The sequence below is a fragment of the Lactuca sativa genome, chromosome 3 (assembly GCF_002870075.4).
Source record: "Lactuca sativa cultivar Salinas chromosome 3, Lsat_Salinas_v11, whole genome shotgun sequence".
NCBI classification, from domain to species: Eukaryota; Viridiplantae; Streptophyta; class Magnoliopsida; order Asterales; family Asteraceae; genus Lactuca; species Lactuca sativa.
Window position 1 is genome coordinate 22,281,259 of NC_056625.2, and position 24,707 is coordinate 22,305,965.

At 34.9% G+C, this 24,707-nt stretch overlaps 1 protein-coding gene across 2 annotated transcripts; it reads left to right on the forward strand.

Annotated features, from left to right (window-relative positions):
- The first annotated feature begins 960 nt into the window (after positions 1 to 960).
- Positions 961 to 3,972, forward strand: LOC111907372 (novel plant SNARE 11). 2 transcript variants are annotated; one of them, XM_023903146.3, is made up of 9 exons: positions 961 to 1,513; positions 2,334 to 2,426; positions 2,527 to 2,658; positions 2,746 to 2,837; positions 2,923 to 3,002; positions 3,092 to 3,148; positions 3,266 to 3,363; positions 3,469 to 3,543; positions 3,631 to 3,972. In XM_023903146.3, exons 1-8 carry the CDS (start codon positions 1,434 to 1,436, stop codon positions 3,506 to 3,508), a joined length of 672 nt encoding a protein of 223 aa, XP_023758914.1. In that variant the 5' UTR covers positions 961 to 1,433; the 3' UTR covers positions 3,509 to 3,543; positions 3,631 to 3,972. The 2 variants fall into 2 exon arrangements, with proteins under 2 accessions (XP_023758914.1, XP_023758913.1); XM_023903145.3 differs by having other exon boundaries at positions 969 to 1,513; positions 3,266 to 3,358.
- Positions 3,973 to 24,707: the final 20,735 nt, after the last annotated feature.

A 24,707-nucleotide genomic window follows, 5' to 3' on the forward strand; every position in this document is an offset into this window, starting at 1 on the left:
AATCTTGATGTAAGCCTTTTCTTAGATGATATGATACTTCTTCCAATTTTACTTGATCTAATTCATGTATTGAAATGACATGATTTTGAATCTTGATGTAAGCCCTTTCTCAGGGTATATGTTACTTCTTCTAACTTCACTTGATCTAATTCATGTATCGAAATGACATGAATTCGAATGGATAGCTACACAAAGTTATTTGAGGCAAACATTTTGATCTCTTTATGTTAACTCACATTTTATGTTTAATTGACACTTCTTGTACACTCAACTCACTTTCCTCGTACGGTTAACCAAGATACTAATACAAAAACAAAGCACACATGAAAAATCCACATTTCATGTTTCTTGCCTATTAAGCGGTGAAATAATAAAAAACAAAATCTACATTCTGTGAAGAATAACATTTATATTTGTATACATCAAAAACAAATTCAAATGAACCAAACTAAACAAAAACACGAAACATGACAAGATGAATTGGATTCACAGGATATGACTATTTTCATAAGGCTATTTCAATGATACAAATAATTTATATGAACTTAACATCTTTTACAAGAGATCAAAAGTGATTTACCATCTTATCTTTTTTATTAGACTGAAATTTACGATTCTCACTCTATTTATACAAATTTCATTCTAATCCGATGCATGACCTTTATGTGTTATTTTGTTCTATTGTACATGTAATAAATGAGATCCAAAAAACTAAATGTCACCCATACAAGGACTTCCAGTAATATAATATTATGGAATTATTAATAGACCATTTCATTTGTTAATATTCAATTTGAATCAAAATGTGTAATTTGTTTGTTGTTCCATATTTTAAACATAGACATGCCCGCATGGGATCAACCGGACTAGGGTATAAAAGACGCGACACATGCTCCATGGACCCACCCATCGGTTTAAACGGCCGAAACTTAGGCCCTCGGTTCTAAATTACTTTCGGTACAACCTTCAATGCATGATGTACAACTAAAACTTTACTCAATTAACAACAAAATCACTCATCACAGCTCATACTTCTCTCTGTCTGTCTCTCTTTCAACATCGTGTGGAAACGTTCATTATCATCTGAAGATTCATCTCAGGAGTTTTCGATCAGATCTGTGATGTATTTGACCTGCATTGCTCTGATCTGACCCGTTCAAAACACACGTCTGTAAGTTCAAATTTTGAATTGGTGATTTTGGTTCAATCTGCTTGAGGAGATTCGAGTCCTACTGCTTCGTGGTTCTAACATTGTTCGGATCTGACTTGAGGAAGCTTGGTGTTTTGTGATTTGACCAAGATTTGAATCGAGAAATTTGAGATGTGTTTTTGCCTTTTTGGCGTTTGCTGATGTTTGTGATATATTAGAGAAAGGAGGTAGAGGTACATAGTATATACACTCGCTTGATTTTGACGGAGTTTGTGAGATAAGTATGGCGTCTTCGATTTCGGCCATAAGTGAGGAGCTTGGCGAGATTGACGGACAAATAGCTGATATTTTTCGAGCACTTTCGTAAGCATTTACTTATTCCTAATTTAAATTTTGTCACAATAGTTATACCGAAAGAAATTGGATAACTTTTATGTAGGCGTAATTAGATTGAATGCGCTAATTTGTAGAATCTATAGCTTAGGGTTTAGAGGGTTGGGCAAATCGGGAGAATCCAGCTGTTTATTTGATGTATAAACTGTAATACTGTATCTTAGCTTGCAAAAAACTTGATTGCTATTTAGGTTGATCTGTTATGCGAACTTTGATTTTAATTTTCTTCCGTAGTCCGAATTGACCAATATTTTAATTGTTATTTACTTTGGATAGTTATGTTAACTATAATTCCAATATTCCGCAGCAAATCAAATTGAGCTACTTTTGTTGTTACATGATCCGATTTTCCCCTTAAAGGCTGTTATGGGATTGTTTCCTTTTCTTCGTTCTTAGGATATGGACAGTTACCTTTCTATATGGTAGTTATTAGTTATATCTGTATATATTAGTATTCTAGTTAATTCTAGTTAATAGACTATTGGTTTTTCTATTTTAGGTATCCTAATCTACCATCCCTACCATTGATTGTAACCTCCTTCTTGCCTTGATCGATTTTCAATAATACCAGTTGCCACCAATCGTTTGTGTTTATGTAAGATCTGTCAAGCATTGACTTTTTTGTTTTTCAAAATGTTTATATGGCATATAGATATCGTAAAATCAAGCTTTAAGTAATGTTCAAATTGACAAAGTAGAATATATGTTTATCAGAATACAATGGTGAAAATTTTCGTTTTTTTTTTCAATTGTAATCCTAAAGATTTGTGATGGGAATGTTGTGATTCAGAAATGGATTTCAAAAGTTTGAGAAGATCAAAGACTCAAGTAGGCAAAGTAGGCAGTTGGAAGAGCTCACTGGAAAGATGCGTGAGTGTAAAAGGTAACTTTTGATGCTATTTTAACTCTGTTATTTACAAATTATAATCCTTGATAAGTAAGTTAAGTTAATCTCATATACTACAAAATATTTGAATTAACAGGCTTATTAAAGAGTTTGATAGAGAAGTCAAGGATTTAGAACATACAGTTGGCCCTGATACCAGCAAGATTCTGAATGAGAAAAAGCAATCCATGGTCAAAGAGTTGAATTCCTATGTTGCACTCAAAAAACAGTAACCCCTTAACTTCTTCATCCTTTTTGTTTTAATTTCTGTTTATTCAATCATATAAATAATCATAACTTTTACTTTTCAATCTAGATATGCAAGCAACATTGAAAATAAACGAGTTGATCTTTTTGGGGGGCCCGCTGAAGGATTTGAGGAGGATAATAATGGCTTGCTAGCCTCATGTAAGATTAAAATTTGTTGATTTTACTCTAGTTGTTCTTTTTTAATCATATTAATTACAACATTGTCATTTATGATACATTCCAGCTATGACAAATCAGCAACTAATGGACAATGGTCATCACATGATGGATGAAACTGACCAAGCTATTGAACGTTCAAAGAAGGTTATTTATTATCTTTTAAAATTAATCATATACAAAAAAAAAAAATTAACTAGCAATGTTATATTATTATAATTTTGAAATTATTTTAGGTTGTCCATGAAACTGTAAATGTTGGAACCGAGACTGCAGCAGCACTTAAAGCACAGGTATATGTTATAAAATTAAAACCTGTTCAATTTCTTGAATCACTGGAGACTAATTATTATTTATTATTATTATTATTATTATTATTATTCTTTTTGTGTAATAATTAATTTTTTCAGACAGAACAAATGAGTAGAATTGTGAATGAACTTGACTCGATCCATTTTTCAATCAAGAAGGCTTCTCAATTAGTGAAGGAAATTGGTAGGCAGGTAAGGTTAATCTCTAAACTTTTCACAACCCCATTTCCCATTTTACCCTTTTTGTGTGTTTTTCTTCTTGTTTATCATTTCTTGAATTCTGTAATACTATTATTTAATAGGTTGCAACTGATCGATGCATTATGGCTTTACTCTTCCTAATTGTGGTTGGTGTCATAGCTATCATTATTGTGAAGGTACATATACCTACTTTATATTTGAAGTCATTTCTTTTTATATATTTACTTTAACAAAATTCATTATTTATGTAAATCTTGATGCAGATTGTGGATCCAAACAACAAAGACATTCGGGATATTCCAGGATTAGCCCCACCTGCTCCTAGTCGAAAGCTTCTATGGATACCTGAATAAGGGCATGAGTGTGATAAAATTAAAAGTTTGAATGGATGGCTTTTTGGTAAATTTCTTTCTAAATTACAAGAAACAGCAGGTGGTGATCTGACTACGTATGACCTAGGAAGGGGTATTTGTGTTTGTATTGTGTTGGCAGATTTTTGTTTGAGAAAAAGTTATCGGGTTTTGGATGGAGGGAGACTGTATACAAATATTCACATTTTGCTTTTCTTATTGGCTTATTATTATACAAAGACTTTCTTTTTTGAACACGATGTACTTTTTTTTTTTGGTTTATTGAATGAATGTGTATTATATGAAATTTAAGCATTTAATAATGTACTCTTTTCACTGCCCAGCCGTGGATGTTAATATCTGTTGAGATTTTTATTAGATAGCAGTGTCTTTGTAACAAACGATTCTCCTTAAATTACACATTTTTATATTGCGAGATGATGAATGTTAAAAATATGGGAAATTTTGAAACTATTGAAAGACATCAGGACAACTACACCGAATTAGTTATAGGTAAAATTTAATTAGCTATGTATGAAAATGACAAAAAAGAAAGAAAGGGTATGGACTAAACCATAGTTGTCAAATTCTGAGTGATGCCATTTTATTCCCCAAAAGAGTTGACTTGGTGTATGACTTGGTCGATTGCAAGTCCTTGCATCATTCGTACCAAATCGAGTCAACTTGTGACTCAGAAGAGTCCATGTGTCTCATTGATAATCACGTGATCCAACGGGTAAACAGATTATCTAATGATTAATCATGATTTTTTTTCTAGAGTATTGGTCTAAGAACTATTAAGACCAAAGGGTCGGAGACCTACAAGAGTGGATTAGAGCTGCTAATAGAAGAAAAAAAAACTAAAGTGAAGAACTTCCAATCTTCAAATTTGAACCTAGACTTGTCAATGAGACGAGTTTAGAACGAATCACTCTTGATCCAAACGCTTTTAACAAATTTTGAAAACATGATTTGTCCCGCTTCGACAAACCTTTGGGTTTAGAATAATCGAATTCATAACCATAACCACCAAATCAACGAATACCCGATCCAATGACCCGACCTTCTTACAATATTAAAATTACGAAATTTGGGTATGTGCCACAAAATAATATTCCTCAAAAAAGATAAATGTCTATTATAATAAGAGTTACATCTATTGTTTGAATGCATAACTCATTGTGAACCAATCATTTTCAAAGAAATTAACTGGATTTTAGGTACTTGGTCAAAATATGGATTTTTAAAATTGGACAAAACATCATAAATTGTCCCTGTGCTTTTTAGAAATTTGACATTTAGTTCCTAAGTTTAGAAAACCTAACAGATGGTCTATGTGCTTTCAAAACTTTTGATGTTTAGTCCTTATGCATGATTCAATCATCTTTTTACCATTAAGTCTTATTCTATTAAAATAATGGGAGGGAGATTTCATCTTTTCACTTGTAACCTCTTCCTTCTTTGAAAGCAAATGTATGTCTGACTTCATTTGGAAAACCCTTCTTCTACCATTATCTACTCTTACTCTATTGTGCATCCATTCGAGAAGCTCTCATACAAGTGACGACGATGGTGTTTGTCGACATGGAAGTGAAGCAATGAAGGTGACTTCATTGACAGATCGTAACCCTGGAAGGCAATTTTGGAGTTGTCCACAATGTGAGTTCCTTGGATGGATTGACCCCCCGATGTGTCATAAGGCATTGGTGGTGGTTTCAGGTTTGATAAAATTAGTGAAACGATTGGAAGAGAGGTTTTTTACTGCACGTGCAGTGCTATGGAACTACCAAATGATGTTGTTTTGGCCATGGGTGTTTTTTTGGTTTTATTTTAAGCAGTAAGGTGATTGTAGGGTTACGATGGTAATCGGATGGAGGGTTTTGGTTTCATTTTGTAAGCATCTAACTAGTGCAGGGTTTTTTGGTTTCATTTTGTTGTATGCAGGTTTATGTAACACATTAAGTCAATAGAACTGTAATGGAATGTAGGTTGTTATAAATCAATAGTTTTGATGTGAAATTTGTATATACATTGTTATAAATGCATCTTTTGGATAGTTTGTAAATGTATTTCAAATGTACATTATTATAAATGCATCTTTTGGATGGTTTGGAAATGTAATTTAGATGTACATTGTTATAAATACATCTTTTAGATGGTTTAGAAATGTAATTCAGAAGTACATTGTTATAAATGCATATTTGGATGGTAGTAAAATTCATTCACATGCATCTAAGACTTGAGTGGATGCATATCTTAGATTCATAAGTAAATTGTGGATAAAACCATTACATACCAAATTATAAACATAAGACTTAGTTTCAAAATACTTAATGATAAACGTTTTTAACCCATACAAACATTACAATTTTAAACAACCAAACCATAACTTAAGTTTCAAAAGACCTAATTACCCAAACATTCAACTAACTACTTAGCAGAATTTGCAACCCCCTTCCTATTTCCTCGTGTCTTCCCCTTTGCTCTAACTTGACCAATGCCTCCTTGCCATTTACATGTTCTGGAATTGTGCCCCTTGTTATGACATTTTAAACACGTGACTGTAAGAAATTTCTTGCTTAATTTAATGGGTTGGCTGTTGGGCTCATCAACACCCCTCTTTCTTTTCCTTTTAGGCCTCACAACCTACACATATGCATACATAGTAGTTAAAACTTAAAGATACAAGTTGACATTCGAAGTAGATATTTAGCTTAATTGAAATAAGAACCTGAATGTGTGTTGTTTTGGTGGATTTCAAGTGAATGAAAAGTTACTTTTTGGCCATACTAAATGACCATTTACTGGATCAATTTCGTTCAAATACATGGCTCTCCATGTTGATAACGTATAGCAAGGATGAACCCAATCTTCAACATCTGGGGCACTTTCTCCATTTTCAATTTTATTCCATATAGCATAAACAATATTTTTACATGGAAAACCTGTAATCTCCTAGAACCTATAAGTGCAAATTATTTCATTTAAGCTTACCACAAATTGATCCTACAATGTAGTTGATGGGTTTTGAGCATAACTACAATCTATGTGTTCATATAACCCTAATTGATTTGGATCTAAGCTAGTTTTTCACTAGTTGAACATGCAAATTGAATACCAAAGCAAAACCCTAGATCTAGCATATATAAATCGAACATATTAAAAGGGTTTTGATGCTTACCTTACTTGATATGTAGTAATAACAAGAATACCTTGTCGATCTTGACTCTTGAAAGCTTAGTGCCTCAAATGTTGCACCTCTAATGGCTTACAAACACCACTAGCAAAAGGATGAGAGGAGAGAGAGGAGGGAATACACCATAATTTCGGCTAGGGTTAGAAAAATAGCAAGCAGTGTCCGAAATCCCTAAATGGTGGTGTCTTTACATAATTGTAGGCTGCTAGGTTTTGCTAGAGGAAACCCTAATTTCCTGCTTAAGGCTTAAGCAGCCCATGAACCCTTATTAATGAGCCTTGGACGAAATCTATAGGGCTTCCCTGTAGTTTTCGTCCACTCCCATTTAAAGAGTCCAATAGCCCACTTTCACAACTATCAATGATTTGTAAAACAACCCTTGTTCCTTTAATCAATTTCTTTAATCCCAAAATTCATTCCAAAATTAATTTCTGATTAAATACTAATTAAATAACATGATTTCTAATTAATATATTATTTTCATAATACATTAATAAATCAATTTATTATTCTAAAAAATAAATTCAACCTCTTTATTTAAAAGTCATCATGTCAAGTTGCTAGAGTGAAGGCAACCCAAAAGGAACATGCTACTATCAAATTAAGTATATACCAATTATAATTATAGGCTTAGACACCTAATCCAACAGTCTCCCACTTGGATAAGTCTAATAACTATAATTGCAAGTATGACTTCAAAATTTGACTAGCAATCATAGCTTTCAAAAGCCGCTGTCAAACTCTGACATAGTCAGTTGTGTGTCCTTAGATAAGGGATCATAGAATCCTCTGTTCTGCAAGATATCATGTGGACAAAGACTTGGAATATAATCATTCTCATTATCTAACAGTTTGTTTCCCGATTTCCGATTTGTATGACAATGAACTTAATTGAACACATCAATTCAGTCCAGACCGGGCCTGACACATAAGTCAACAAAATCATCAAGGGGCCCAAGATATGGCTTTTACCCCCTTGGGATAAAAGGAACATATAAAATTTGAATTATATGCTTGTACTATTTACTCATCAAATCATACACAATAATATGTTTTATAAAATCAAGTTACTGACGTGTTTACGCATTATCAATGCACAACCAACTCGTAAACAACAACTCATATATCTCAGTTTAAAGACTATACGATATTATCGTCTCATAATTACTCGTGATAAATTCCATTAAAGTAATTCTATGAGCGTGGGTTTAATCCAATACTCAAATCCCTATTTCAGAAGTACTCATGAACGTTGCAACAAACATTTTCTATGTCTAAACACTTAGACAATCTACAAACCAATTCATGGCAGTCTTAATTCAATACTTACATCCAAAGTATGATTGACTGTGGATAATTCGAACAATCCAATTATTCTAGAAGTAAAACATGCAAAGTTGAAACACAAAATAAAAAATTGACAAAAGATAGTAAACAATACTCATAAATAAATCTCCATTACTTAATCATCAAATGTCAATTACATTTATATTGTTACACGTTTTTGAAATATCTATTTAATCACTAAAACTAATATCGTCCTCCAGACCAATGGTCCTCGCCTGCTGAACGTGCTTAATCATACTCAGACCCTTTGTGAGGGGATCTGCAGGATTCTCTTCTGACAATACCCTCTTGACGACGAGGAGTCCTTCTTCTACCCTATGTCTGATGAAGTGGTATTTTCTGTCGATATGTCTGGATCTTCCATGATCCCTTGGTTTCTAGGTCAAGACAACCGTTCCTTTATTATTGCAGAAAATCTCCATGGACTCCTTTATGGATGGCACAACTCCAAGGTCTCCAATGAAGTTCTTCAACCATATAGCCTCCTTTAACGCTTTGCTCGCAACTATATGCTCTGACTCACATTTTGAATCAACCATGGTCTCCTACTTGGAACTTTTCCAGGTCACTGCTCCTCCATTGAGTGTAAATACCCAACCAGACTGAGAACGGAAGTTATCTCTGTCTGTCTGAAAACTGGTGTCACTATAACCAGTAACTCTCAAGTCATCATTGCCACCAAGTACAAGGACCCAGTCCTTTGTCCTTCGTAGATACTTAAGAACGTTCTTAATTGCTATCCAGTGAGCTTTACTTGGGTTCCCTTGATATCGACTTACCATGCTCAAAGCAAAAGCCACATCAGGGCGAGTACATGTCATAACATACATGATCGAGCCAGCAGCGGAAGCATATGGAAATTGGCTCATTTCTGCTATCTCGGCATCGATACTCGGACTCTGAGTCTTACTCATTTTAGTGTTGCCCTAGATAGGTAATTCTCCTTTCTTGGAATTCTCCATGCTAAGACACTTCAACACTTTATCCAAGTAAGTACTTTGACTAAGTCCAATTAGTATTCTACTCTTATTTCTTAAAATCCTTATTCCCGGAATATAGACAACCTCTCCTAGATCCTTCATAGAGAAACACTTTCCTAGCCAGGAATTAACATCCTGCAAGGTTGGAACGTCGTTTCCTATGAGTAGTATGTCATCAAGATATAACACTAGAAAGCTAACTATACTCCCACTAGCTTTGACATATACACAGGACTCATCCTCACTCCTAGAGAAGCCAAACACTTTGACCTTCTCAACAAAGCAAAGATTCCATCTGCAAGAAGCTTGCTTCAATCCATAGATTGACTTTTCAAGCGTACACACTCTATTAGGGTACTTAGAATCCATAAAACCCTCTGGCCGACTCATGTAAACATCTTCAACCAACTTTCCATTAAGGAAAGCAGTTTTGACATCCATCTGCCAAATTTCATAATTATGAAATGCAACTATGGCTAACATAACCCTAATAGATTTGATCTTAGCCACCGGTGAGAAGGTCTCATCATAGTCAACCCCTAGGGTTTGAGTAAAGCTCTTTGTAACCAGCCGTGCCTTGAACATTTTTACCTTTCCATCCATGTCGGTCTTCTTCTTGAAGATCCATTTGCACCCAACTGTCTTACGATCTGGTACATTATCAACCAAGTGCCAAACTTGATTGTCATACATGGATTAGATCTTGTTGTCCATTGCCTCTTTCTATTTAGCAGACCTAGGGCCCGCCATGGCTTCCTTATAGCTAGAAGGCTCATCCAAATTTACCAGTGTAATGTCACTGATAAACATATCACCATCCATAGTAATATGAAAACCATAAAACTTTGATGTCATTCTAAATTGAGTGGAACGCCTAAGAGGTAACAACTCGTCAATTGGTTCAACATGAATTTCTTCCTCGGGTTGAGCACAAGTGCTAAAGGTTCCCTTCATCGCTTGAATCTTGAATTTCTTCAAGATCAATTATACTCCCACTGTCCTCTTTGCATATAACTTCCCTCTCGCGGAAAACTCCCATTATGTGGGTAGCCGATGAAAATACATCGCTCACTTCGAGATTCAAGCTTGTCCTGAGTCTCTCGTCTAACGAATGCTTCACAACCCCAAACCTTTATACGTGCCAATGAGGGAACCTTCCCTGTCCACATCCTGTGAGGTGTTTTGGCAACATTCTTTGTCGGGACTAGATTAATGATATGGGCAGCAATCTCCAAAGCATACCCCAAAATGATATCGAAAGTGAAGCTCGACTCATCATGGAATGAACCATGTCCAAAAAGGTTCGATTACACCTCTCAGACACACCATTAAGTTGTGGTGTCCTAGGAGGTGTCAATTTTGAAACAATTCCACATTCCTTGAGGTAGTCGTGGAACTCGATACTAACATACTCACCACCCCTATCGGATCTGAGTATCTTGATCTTCTTGCCAATTGATTTTTGACTTCATGTTTAAACTCTTTGAACTTTTAAAAGGTTTCTGACTTATGCTTGATTATGTAGATATATCCATATCTGTTATAATCATCGGTAATAGTCACATAAAATCGATTTGGATCCCTTGTGGTGGATCTGAAGGGCCCACACACATCGATGTGTATGAGACCCAATAGTCCCTCACCTCTTTCACACGAACCTGTGAAAGGTGATTTACTCATCTTTACAAGCAAACAAGACTTGTATGCATCATCTGAACTTAGGTCAAATGATTCCAACACTCCATCCTTTTGGAGTTGGTCAATGCATTTCTTGTTGACATGTCCAAGACGACAATGCCACAAACATGCTTTGTTTAAACCATTAGACGAGTCAATATGCAACAAACTATTTCCTAAATTTTCTACAACCATCATAGTTTCATATACACCATCACAAGGCAATGCTTCAAAATAAAATACACCATTATAATACGCATTAATAGATCCATTCTCATTATTAAAAGAATATCTAAAACTTTGTCTGTACAAACCATGAAAAAAATATCCCTCGTCATTTCTGACGAGTAGCAACAATTATTCAAGTCTAAACATAACCCACTACTAAGCATTAAAGAATAAACGCCGATCTTGGTAACAGTTGACGATCTCCTATTGCCCATTATTAGGTTCAACTTCCCAAGCTCCACATTCCTACTTTCTTTTAGTCCCTGCAAGTCAGATCGAATGTGAAAATCACATCCTGTATCAAGGATCCAAGAATTAGAATGCGATTAGTTTTTAGACAAAATAGTGTAAATACCTGTCAAGGTAGGCTTGATATTGCCATCCTTAATGTCCTGCATGTGCTTGGGGCATATTCTCTTCTAGTGCCCCTTGTCTTGGCAGTAGAAACACGTTGCTTCTTTTGGATCTAAGGAAGGAGGGGGAGCAAAGCCGGATTTTCCTTTAGGTCCACTAGAAGACCCTAAAGGGTTTTGAGCATTCTAACACTCCTAAGGTGTACATTCAACCCTAGAAACCTTGGATCTATGTTTTACTAAGATACATGCAAATTTGATTTACATTGGTTCTTTACTTAACAAGCATGGCATGGGGAACTTTGAAACATAATAGCTAGTAGAAGAACATACCTTTTGTTGTTTGGATTCCTTGAGAACCTTGTGAGCCTAGCACCTCAAGTGTGATGCCTCAAATGTCTCACACAACACCACAATACTTGGAATAACCTTGATAGAAGTTCACTAACACTCAAAATTCGGCTAGCCCTATTGTACTTGCTTGTAGTGTCGATTTTGTTAGTCATGGGGTCTTTATATAGTTGTGTCACAAGTAGGGTTACACCATGTAAACCCTAATTGTCATGGCTTTCCATATTCCATGATCCATGGGTTTATAACCTCCATGGACTATCCATGGAGCACCTTATGGGTTTAGCCCAATTCATAAAAACCATGGATCATTAGCCCACTATACAAGAATAGATGATTTACACAATAAACCCCATATATTTAATTAGTCTCTTTTTGATCACTTAATTAATTTCAAATTAATTCTTTGATCAATACTAATTAAATAATATTATTAATATATTAGAACTTATAATATATTAATAAACCTTAAGTATCCTTTCTCTCATTTAGTCTATCCAAGTGTTGCAATGCCATGCAACCCAAAGGGACCATGCCAATCAGGTCAAGTACATTCCAGAAATAGTTATGAACTTAGACACCTAATCCAACAGTCTCCCATTTGGATAAGTCTAATAACTATTACTGCAAGAATGACTTCGGGAACCGATCAGCAATCGTAGCTCTTTCAAGGTCTCGCGGAACTGAGATGATGATGATACGCCATTTATGGTAAGTGATCATATAATCCTCTATTCTGGATATCAGCCAGACAAATACATGGAACATAGTGTTACATATTGTCCAACAGTTTGTTTCCCGATTTCCGATTTGTTTGACATAGAACTTAATCGAACACATCAATTTAGTTCTGACCGGGCCCGGTACATAGGTCACAACAAAATCATTGAGGGGCCCAAATATCGCTTCTAATCCAAGAAGGAACAGATAAACTTCGACTCATATGCTTGTTCTAGTACTTGTTGAATTATACACAAAGACACGTTTTATAACATCGAGTTACCAATGCGTTTTCGTACAATCAATGCATAACCAACTCATATCTCTAGGTTTGAAGACTTATATGAAATTACCGTCTCATGACCACTCGAGATAAATTCCATGAAGTGATACAAGTGAGTGTGGGTTCAATCCAATACTCAGAACTTATGAGCACTCATGAGTGTTGTAGCAACACTTTGCTATGTACAACATCTTAGACATCTACAAACCAACTCATGACAGCCTTGATTCATATCTACTTCTGAGCCGACTGTGGAGAATTTGAATAATATGATATACCATAACATAATTATCCTGGAAGTCAAAACATGCAAAATGAAACGATAGTAAATGATTGACAAAAGATAGCAACACTTTACTCATAAATAAACAACAACTTTTATTCATCATCAAATGTCAATTACACTTTACACATTTCAAAACTATCTAATTACTAAAACTAATATCATCCTTCAGCCCTATGCCCCTCACATGCTGGAGATGCTTAACCCTACCCAGTCCCTTTGTGAGGGGATCTGTTGGGTTCTCATCCGATGATACCCTCTTTTCAACGAGGAGTCCTTCTTCTATTCGATGTTTGATGAAATGGTATCTTTTGTCGATGTGTCTGGATCTCCCGTGATCCCTTGGTTCCTTTACTAAGGCAACTACACTTTCAATATCACAGAAAATCTATATAGGCTCCTTTATAGCTGGTACAACTCCAAGGTCTCCAATGAAGTTCTTTAGCCATACAGCCTCCTTTTCTGCCTCTCTTGCCACTATATACTCTAATTCGCAAGTTGAATCAGCCACTGTCACCTGCTTGGAACTTTTCCAAGAAATTGCTCCTCCGTTTAAGGTAAAGACTTAGCCTGACTGAGAGCGGAAATTATCCCTATCAGTATGGAAGCTGGCATCACTATAGCCTAATACTCTCAAGTCATCACTCCCACCGAGGGTAAGGACCCAATCCTTAGTCCTCTATAGGTACTTGAGAATGTTCTTTACCGCAGTCCAGTGAGCCTTGCCAGGGTTCCCCTGATATCTGCTGACCATGCTCAATGCAAAGGCCACATCAGGACGAGTACAAGTCATAGCATACATGATCGAGCCTATAGTGGAAGCATACGATACTCGACTCATCTCTGCTATCTCATCCTCTGTACTCGGGCTCTGGGTCTTACTCAGTCTGGCGTTACTCTGGATCGGTAACTCTCCTTTCTTGGAATTCTGCATGCTGAACCTATTCAACACCTTCTCCAAGTAGGTACTCTGACTAAGTCCAATTAGTCTTTTACTCCTATCTCTCAAAATCCTTATCCCTAGGATATAGGCAGCTTCTCCAAGGTCCTTTATATCGAAACACTTCCCAAGCCAGGACTTCACTTCCTGCAGAGTTGGGATGTCATTTCCTATGAGTAGTATGTCATACACATACAATACCAAAAAGCTAACTATACTCCCACTTGCCTTGACATATACACAAGATTCATCTTCACTCCTCGAAAAGACAAACTCTTTGACTTTCTCATCAAAACAAAGATTCCATCTGCGAGGTGCTTGTTTCAAACCATAGATGGATTCCTCAAGCTTACACACTCTATTAGGGTACTCTATACTGACAAAACCCTCTGGCTGACTCATGTAAACATCCTCAGCCATTTTTCCATTAAGGAAGGCGGTTTTGACATTCATTTGCCATATTTCATAATCATGAAATGCACCAATGGCTAACATAACCCTAATAGACTTAATATTCTCTACTGGTGAAAAGGTCTCATCATAATAAACTCCCGGAGTTTGATAAAAACCCTTTGCAACCAGTCGCGCCTTATAAGTGTGTACATTACCATCCATGTCGGTCTTCTTCTTGAAGATCTATTTGCACCCGACTGTCTTGCGACCTGGTACATTGTCAACCAAGTTCCAAACTTGATTTTCATACATGGATTGTATCTCGCTGTCCATAACCTCTTTCCATTTAGCAGCCTTAGGGCATGCCATGGCTTCCATGTAGCTGTTAGGTTCATCTAGACTTACCAGTGTTCTACCACTGATAAGTGTATCACCTTCCGCAGTAATATGGAAACCATAGTAATGCTTAGGTGCATTCCTAACTCTCATGGATCGCCTTAGAGGTACAGACTCTTTTGTCGGAAACCACACACGCTCCGTTAACGACTTTTACAATTTGTGATGTGCAATTTCATGGATTAGCATCAAATTCATATTTTCCTAAAGTAACTAAGATTGGGAATTTATAAAAACATTTATTTACTTTATATTTTCATTATACCTATTAATGAGATATTAATGTCTTATCCTACCCGTTCGGCTAACAGCCCTCCACTTGTCAAGAGTGCGGTGGGTAAGAATGGATACCCAATGACAGTCATTTTATAGGCAGCTTCCTTAAACACCTCTTATAGACCAACTTCGTGAATGAGACCTACTAACGGCAAGACTAACTTTTCTTATACATATATATAAATTAAACTTCTAATTTCATAATAGTATCAGGGTGTATTTTAAACTTTTTAAAATTCTAGGGTTCTAAAATTTAAGATTTTCAAAAAAAACTATTTAATCAAATTTTAAATTATAAAACCATAGGGTGTATTTTTAAAACCTTTCAAAAATACTAGATCAAGTTTTAAATAGTTAAATTAATAAATTAATTTTGTCTTTATCTTAAAATTTGACCAAATCATTTATTTTAATAAGGATATGCATTTACCTTTTCAGAAAATTCAATTTTAAGAAGTTAAAACGAATTAAGGTAATTATTCTAATCAAATCAAGATATCAAAATCGAAAAATCAGGCATCTGACGAGTCAAACTCGTTGAGCCAGGCAATGAACTCGTCGAGTTGAGCCAACTCGTCGAGTTCCAGAATGAACTCGTCGAGTTTGATGAACAGATTGACGAATCTGTTCCCTCATCCTTTAGACAATTCACTATTGCATCAAATTCAACTAAAAAACATTTTAGGCTCTAATACCACTGATGAGTTTTTAGCATAATTACAACCTATATGTTCATGCAACCCTAATTGCTTTGGATCTATGTTTTTCACTAGTTGAACATGCAAATTAAATACTAAAGTAAAACCCTAGATCTAACGTATATAAATCGAAAATTACATATTAAAAGGGTTTTGATGTTTATTTTACTTGTTATGTAATAATAGCAAGAACACCTTGTAGATCTTGACTCTTGAAAGCTTAGTGCCTTAAATGTTGCGCCTCTAATGGCTCACAAACACCACTAACAATAGGATGAGAGGAGAGAGGAGGGGATACACCACAATTTCGGCTAGGGTTATCAAAATAGCAAGCGGTGGCCAAAATCCTTAAGTGGTGAGCTCTTTATATAGTTGTGGGCTGCTAGGGTTTGCTAGAGGAAACCCTAATTTCTTGCTTAAGGCTTAAGCACCCCATGAACCCTTATTAATGAGCCTTGGACGAAATCTATAGGGCCTCCCTATAGTTTCCGTCCACTCCCATTTAAGGAGTCCAATAGCCCACTTTCAAGGCCATGTCACTCTTTTCAATGGCAAAGACATCTTTCGTTGTTTTTTGACTAATGTCACAACTATCAATGATTTGCAAAACAACCCTTGTTCCTTTAATTAGTTTCTTTAATCTCAAAATTAAATACTAATTAAATAACACGATTTCTAATTAATATATTATTTTCATAATACATTAATAAATCAATTTATTATTCCAAAAAATAAATTCAACCTCTTTCTTTAAAAGTCATCCTGTCAATTTTCTAGAGTGAAGACAACCCAAAAGGACCATGCTACTATCAAATCAAGTACATACCAATTATAGTTATAGGCTTAGACACCTAATCCAACCATAGTTTCCATTTGGTACTTTCCAGCCCCATTATACTTAGCTATACACTTAGATGCTTTAGTCTTAATTCTATAAAAAATTAGAGTTGTTGTAGGAGTTAGTTGTTGGGTTTTAAGCACTATAACACTCTTATGGTGCACATGCTACCCTAGATGATCTGGATCTATGTTTTCTCTAATTATATATGCAATTTCAAAATTTTAAAGCATACATCCTAACTAGCATACAGTAGAGGATATACAACATAAAACTCAAGTTAGATGAATACCTCTTGATGTAGTTTGTAGTTCTTGGCCTTAGAAAGCTTTAGAACCTCAAGTGTGATGCTTCTAATGTGTCATAAACACCAAATGCAAGAGGAGGCTTGAGAGAATAGGCTAGTTAGCTCAAATCGATTATCACTCTTTTAGAATGAATGGGTAACCAATTTTAGGTCTAGGGGGTTGCTTTTATAGTGTTACAAAGGCTAGGGTTTCATCCATGCAAAACCTAATGCACCATGAACCTTCATATTACTTAGGCTCCTGGGTTAAACCTCCATGGACTATAATATTGGTTTATCCCATCCTAATCAATCGTGGATCATTGGCCCACACTATAAGAATCATTGATTTACTTAATCAGTCTCTGTATATTTAATCAGTCTTTTTTGCTCACTAAATTAATTCCAAATTAATTCTTGATCAATAATAATTAAATAATATGATTTCTCAATTAATATATTATACTTATAATATATTAATAAATCACAAATAACCTTATTCTCAAAAGTCCATTCTATCAAATTGCATTGGTAAAGGCAACCCAAAAGGACCATGCTACTATTGGTTCAAGTACATAACAATTATAGTTATGGGCTTAGACACCTAATACAACATTAGTAGCCTTTGAGACTTATCTACTTCCTTTTGCACAACATCATGTAATCTCTTCATGAGATACTCTCTAATACACTCTAAGCAGGCGATGATAGGTTTATCCCTACCTTCATCTATCTTAGCATTGAATACCTCACAAAGATTATTCAACAGACAATCAGTGTGTGTCCTACCTGTGTAAAACATATTAGAAAAAGAGAAATATACATTTTATATTACAAATACTTAAAACTCAACAACTTGTTAGTAACATACCACCAAAGTGAGATTTAGACCAAGTAGTTGCAGGAATATGACATAAACAACCACGAGCTTCATCATTAATTTTCTTCAAACCATCCATTGCATTGTTAAAGTGATTTAGTGTTGTTTCTCTACCACATTACCAAAGCTGGTCACACAACTCTTTTTCTTTTCTGCTATTTCTTCATATTTTCATGAGGATGTTTCTGTTAACGGTTGAGGTTCGCCCTTTCGTTAAATATATTAGTACCTCACCCTTTGGGTAAGGTTGTGAGGACGAGAGGATGTAATAGATCCATGGTTGGGTATGTGTCTCCCTTTGGGGGTGTTCATTGTGGTAGTGCCTCGATTATGGACATGAGGGGTACAAGCGGACTTAATAAGATAAATTGAGACCTATTGATTAGTATTGTTGGCATGGTTATCATTTGGGTTATAACATTCAAATTGGGACAAGAGTATGACTGTCTATCTCCTCCTCTGGTTGTGTGTGACCATGTTTTCTTCTAGTTTTACGTTGATATCAGTATGTGTTGTGTAAGGAATTGTGCATGATAGAAGAGTATGGACCAGGTTGTGTTCGGATAACATTGAAAGGAATGTTGTGTGGGTTCTTGCAAGTCAGTGGATTGCTGGTTGAATATCTCTAGGTCCCTGTGGGGCTAGTCGTGATTCTTCAGGCTATGGATGTGGCGTCGACAAGATCGGTTTAGTACCGTGAGCTTATCATGTAGTGGATAGCAGGTGTCACAATGTATCGTGAACCAGTGGCTGTATGATTTATATGGGTAAGACCCGATGGTATTTTGATTGAAAATATTAGGTCTCAGATCGTTAGCTTTCTTGGCTTATTTGGGTGTTAGTGCATTGTGGGAGTTGGGAGATTCGGTGACCAGTTGGTTTGGATCATGTGGGCAGTTAAAGGTTGTTAGGAATGATAGTTGTGCACCGGTAGCCGCTTGTAGAGTGTTTTCATTATGAAATTTGGTTGCTTGAGGGTTGTCTGTTTGGTTACCAATGCTAGGCATCAATTATGGAATCTCGAGCCATGAAGTCTATTGTGAATGTCTTGAACGATTCATCAGGTGGGGGTACACATAAACTGACATGGAATTTGAATACAATGTGAGAATTTTTGGAGTAACCATCCTTATGCTTGTGGGATCAGGAGGAGGTTGATGACTTTTCAGGAATTCAAGTGCATATTTGAGGTTGTTAGGCACAAACTCTGAATTGGGGATTTGGTGTAATTCTCTATCTGTATATTTTGAGCATTCTTTCTACATAGTAGAATGGTATTCCTAGTCAAGGACTAGGGGGTGGGTGTGAGGAATGAATGATAAGTAGTCATAGGGAGTAATCTTCTAGGGTTTAAATTGATGGGTTCATGTTTTCGGGAAGTTCCTGATTTGAGTGGTTATTGCGGTGCTATGAGGTCTTCCAGTTGGCAAGAGTAAGGTAGTTGTTTAAGCTCTCAGGCAGGGCAACTAGGCTTCCTTCTATTGAGATGAGGGAAGAGTGTTAAGGTTCATTCTCTCGGAGGTATAACCAATTTCTGCCAAGACAGGGCTTGGATGGCAGGTTTGGGAGGCAGTAGTCGGTATGAGATGATTTTTCAGTCTTAATCATAATTCAGGAAGTGAGCAGGATTGTCTAGCAACAGAGGAAGTAGTAAGGAATGATTTCAAGGATGAAATCTAATTTTAGTGGGGGAGAGTTGTAACACCCTGTTTCAAATCATTTCATGATTTGGGGTCGTGACCCGAAGACCGGTTATCATACGACTTAGGGCATTTGGGAAGGAGACTTAGACCCCTTTGAATGTGGATAATGTAGGTTAGATGATCTAAGAGGCTGCTTTGTATTTTGGAGTCCAAGGGTATATCAGTAAAGTGACAGTTCAAGCCTTTTATGAATTTTGGATTTTAGTTAAGAATTTATGGAAAAGGGGAGTTGTTAGAAGTGTAGAGCTTCTCATTACCTTTTTGTGGATATAAGGTTCATCGAAATCGTACTTAGAACGAAGAAGTTATGGCCTTTGGAAAGTTGGTGGGTTTAAGGCCAAGCCTAGTACGTTGGGGTACATAGGGAGTACGTTGGGCGTACTAGGCAAAAGGATCGCGGGCATCTATTAGAGTATGTTGGGCGTACTCGGAGTACGCAGGGCGTACTCGGAGTACGCAGGGCATACTCCAATCTCATGCAAACCCTAATTTAGGGTCCTGGACCTTATTTAATGATCTTAACTCCACTCCAATCCCTGCTATCTTCAACCTCCATCCCATTAAACCCTAGATTTGAAACCCTAGCTTCTATTTGAGCATTTTGTGATTTCTGGTGTGATTTTGGTGTGCCATGGAGAAGGAGTTCTTGTTGGAAGCATTTCTTGGATTGGAGCTTGTGGATCCAAGATCTAATCATCTTCATCAACTTCCAGGAGGTATAAAGTTTATAACTTGATGACTCTATGTATTAGATCTAGTATATGGTATGTTTTGGGTTTATTTTGGTCCTTAGAGTCATCCTTGAAAGTATGAGCTACTCCAAGAGCTTAAAATGTTGGATCTTAGCACTTCTGAGGTCGTAGGTGCATAAAATGCCATCTTCATGGGTTTGGGCGAGTCATTATTAAGTTGGTGTTCATATTATGGGTTTAAAAGGATAAAAATGGGTTTTGGGTCCCATTAAGGCATGCAAGGGAGTAAACGTTGCAACTTTATGGTTTAAGACATTGTCTAAGGATCCATTATATGTTTGATATGTAGGGTATGTGGTATTTTGAGGAACTCATTAACCTTCGTGCTTATAGTTTTCAGTTTATGTTTCAGGTATTTCTGTTTCGAAAGAGAAGAGCTCAGGATGACTGCATTGCACACACCACATTGTTCCGCATATTACATGACTCTGATGTACTTGGATGTTTATTGATATACTCTGATTCACAATGGTTTTCATGATATTGTTTTGGATAATGGTTTTATTATTTTAAAAATTGAAATTTTTATTCTTAATTTTTGGGACGTTACATTACAAGAAATGAAAACACAAATTGTGGAAGAAAAGAGGATCGATGAACAAACCTTGCGAGATAACAATGTATATTGTTAGTGAACCCCAACTAAGCCGCCTATGGCTCTGATACCAAGTACAAAAAGTATAAACTCAAGATCTTCCAAACTTTAACAATTTATTCACTATAAACTAGTTTGATAATACATCAACTTACAAGCAGAAAACTCACTACAAGAATCACTCACTCTCATATGATCGATACAAAGAAACAAGAGATTTGATCTTAATAGAAGTTCAAACCCTAGCTAACTATACAAAACCCTAATCTATCTTTTAGAGAGAACAAGAGCTTCTATCAACGATGGGAGAACAAAAAATGATATGAATGAATTAACACGCCTACAACAAAGGTTATATACATCGGGTCATGAAGCTCCATGTAGCAACCCACAATTCGTGCATAAACCTGAAATCTGCAAATAACTTACACAACAATCCTTCACAAATACCACAACTTACACAATCTAACCTATAAACAATAAATTATTGTTTATGTTTGAAAATAAGAAATGTATGAAATTTTCGACGAAATAATTTGGAGTTTCAAGGAATTTAATTGCTTAACGTGTTTGTTTGACAAAACAAAAGCGAAATTGCATTTCATTAGTTTATATATTTCTGTTTAGTTTTCAATTTTGTTAAATAGTTTAGAACGTGATGATTGATGAAATTTCGCTTGATTAACGTTTTATTAAAAATATTTTATATATTTTAAAGATATTTAAATTAAGTTTAACTAGATTTAGAAAACCCCAATCTCAATAAAAAAAAGAAAAAGAAAAAAAAGCGAGATAGTTGATACTTTGATAGTTTAGAATAGGACTCTTCATTATTATTTGGATAAAACCAAATTGTCCAATTTGACAAATTGGATTGGACTATTTAGTTCGGATATTCGGATTGGTTTTCAACAAAACCAAATTATTATTTTGAATTTCGGATTGGTTTTGGTTTATAAAGTATGAACCGGATAAAAAAATCTGAATAACAATTTATTTTTAATATAACTATGTTTTATAATTTATTTTTTCAAATAAGTTCAAAAAGTTTTATCTAATAAAAAACATTAATATGCACTTTCTCAGTTTTTCTTAAAAGTTTCTTATCTATTAATTAAATTATAATATAGATTCTTAGTAGTTTATAAATTTTAAATCACAACTAAATATTTTTTTGCTTCTTCTATAAAAATTAGATAATATTATAATTATATGTCATTTAAAAATGTTTTAATTTTTTAAAACCAAATTATAAAAACCGATCCAACCGAATTGTAATTGGATCGGATCGGATCGTATTTGAATATAATTTGGATTATTCAGATCCATCTTTTGAAAACTGAAATCAATTTTGATTTACTTAATTGGATCGGATCGAACCGATACATCCAAACGTACACCCATAGTTTAGAGAGGGATGCTCCAAATGAGAAATTTTCTCGACGCTTTTGAGTTTTATTTTTAATATCTAATCTAATAATAAATAAATAAATACTATTGTTATTTTATACTATCTGACTTGATATAACACGTCAGAGGTCCACATCAATATTCATCGCCATGTTTATGTAAGCAAAGTTTCAATCGACGAATCGTAAATGATTATTTTTGGTTGGTTGTTCATAATCATTTTATTTTTCCTACATCACTTTATTTTATTTTTTCATAATACATTAATTTCTACAAAAATTAATAAAATATTTAGGCTGTCCGGAATGGAGCCTCAAATCATGCGTGGAAGTCTATATTGCAGCCAAAGGGACGCGTGAACAACGCCCCAAAGTCCGGTGGTTTGAATGTGACGTCTCCAATCTGGTGGTTTGGCTGTGACGTCTCCAACAAGCAGAACATCGGTCACTCTCTTTCTTTCTCTTCTTCTTTTTGCCTCTTCACCACCAACTCATAGGTGAACACTATTTCCACAACCTAATTGGTTGGTTGTGGAATAGTAAAAAATCTATGTGACATTCTTTTCACACATAAACCACTCGTGAGGATACCCCAAAGCTTTATTTAAATTTAAACCGTTGAATACCATCAACCAATATATCCATTCAACTTTTTTTGTTAAGCTAATACCATTCATAATATATTGATTTCTATAATATGTAACAAATTACAAAATAATTTTAATTTTTACATAACTTTATTATTGATCTACTACAATTTCAAATCCATTAAATATCAACTAAATATTTAACCATTTTAAATAAACTACTTATTAAAAAGAAAACATGACTCAATAGGACGGTTGATTTTATTCATATTTGATAATCTTTTTTTTATATATCATATACCATCTAATTTATTGTTTGTATTCATAATATACCATTACCACCGGTTATTGTAAGTTATTACTTAGTTGGCTCTTACATGGCAATATGTGTGATCTATGTGACATATTAAAGTCAAGCGATATGTTATTAGGGCTGTTATACTTCATTCTCCTTAATTTTTCCCTAGATGACAATGATTTCTTCTTCTTCTTCTTCTTCTTCTTACAAACGATATGCAAAATTTCAACCTAAACATTCTTGTGATTATGGGTTATCGTCTTGAGTGAGGACTTTGCGGACTATGATAACCCTAGAAGAAAGTTCAGGTTATACCCTAACTCCATGGTAGATCAATTTTTTTTTTGATTTTTTTGTTTAATCTTCTTCTTTTAATTTCATTTTCAAGAATGAAAGTAAAAAATATAAGTTTGGGCGATGGGTGGATCTTTACACTCCTAAAATAGATGAAATGGAGCCCTGCAATCTTACACTTACACTGATAGATTAGCATATGTAAGATGGAGATAGAACAAGAAAATTTGGTTGTTAGACAAACTGAAACGGAAGTTGTTTACTCACATAGTTGTGTTGTATTTTGTAGTTTGATGTATTACAAAAGTTGTATTTTGACTAAATGTTGTATTTTGTTTGATGTATTATGACTAAATAGTGTACTCTCAATGAAAGTTTAACGTTTTCATTACTTTGAAACAATTAGTAATGTGCCAACAAGGGGTAAAATCGTCAACTAGGAGTGAATTGGGCCAGATTGACCAAACCAACCATAAGTATATAACCAATCTTAATAAACTCATAGTAGTCAACATCATTACCAATTCTCCTAATACCTTTTGGCAAGCTTTTGTTTCCAGTGCAATAATACGCATTATCACAACTCCCGTTACTCAAGTTTTGAAGGAACAAAACAAATCTTTAAGATCCATTCCACCAAAGTCGACATCACGGATTGAAACTATAACAGGGTTCAAGTACACTAATGGTTTTGGTGTGAAAAAACCTTGATAACGATCATCTACTGTCAAGTACTTGTAGATGAATCTGAGGCCATCTTGTTTACATATTACAATCGCCTTCAACTAGTGTCTTCAATTTCGGAACCTTAATTTTCGATTGACATTACGGGGTGTAGAAAAGGGATTGAGTTGTTCGTAATCTTAAATCATGAACCCTAAATTAAAGAGAAAAGGGGTGAAGTTTTTTTTAAGGCCACATAATAAGACATGTCAACATAACTAATCCATGTCATTGAAGAAAACTAACAAACCAAGTTATAGTCGATTAAAAAGTATATTATAAACATAAACAATAATACAGATGATAAGATGTAAAAAAAAAAGAAAATAGACCTAGCATAAACAAAATTAATAGTTAATCATGCACTTGAGTCATTTTTCCTATTATAAAGAATAAAATTAAACTTTTGAGTTTGTTTTGTATTTATTTATAAATATAAAATTTAAGTTAAATCAAAAGAAAAAATAAAATATTCTATTTTTCCTTTCTACCCATACTTTTATA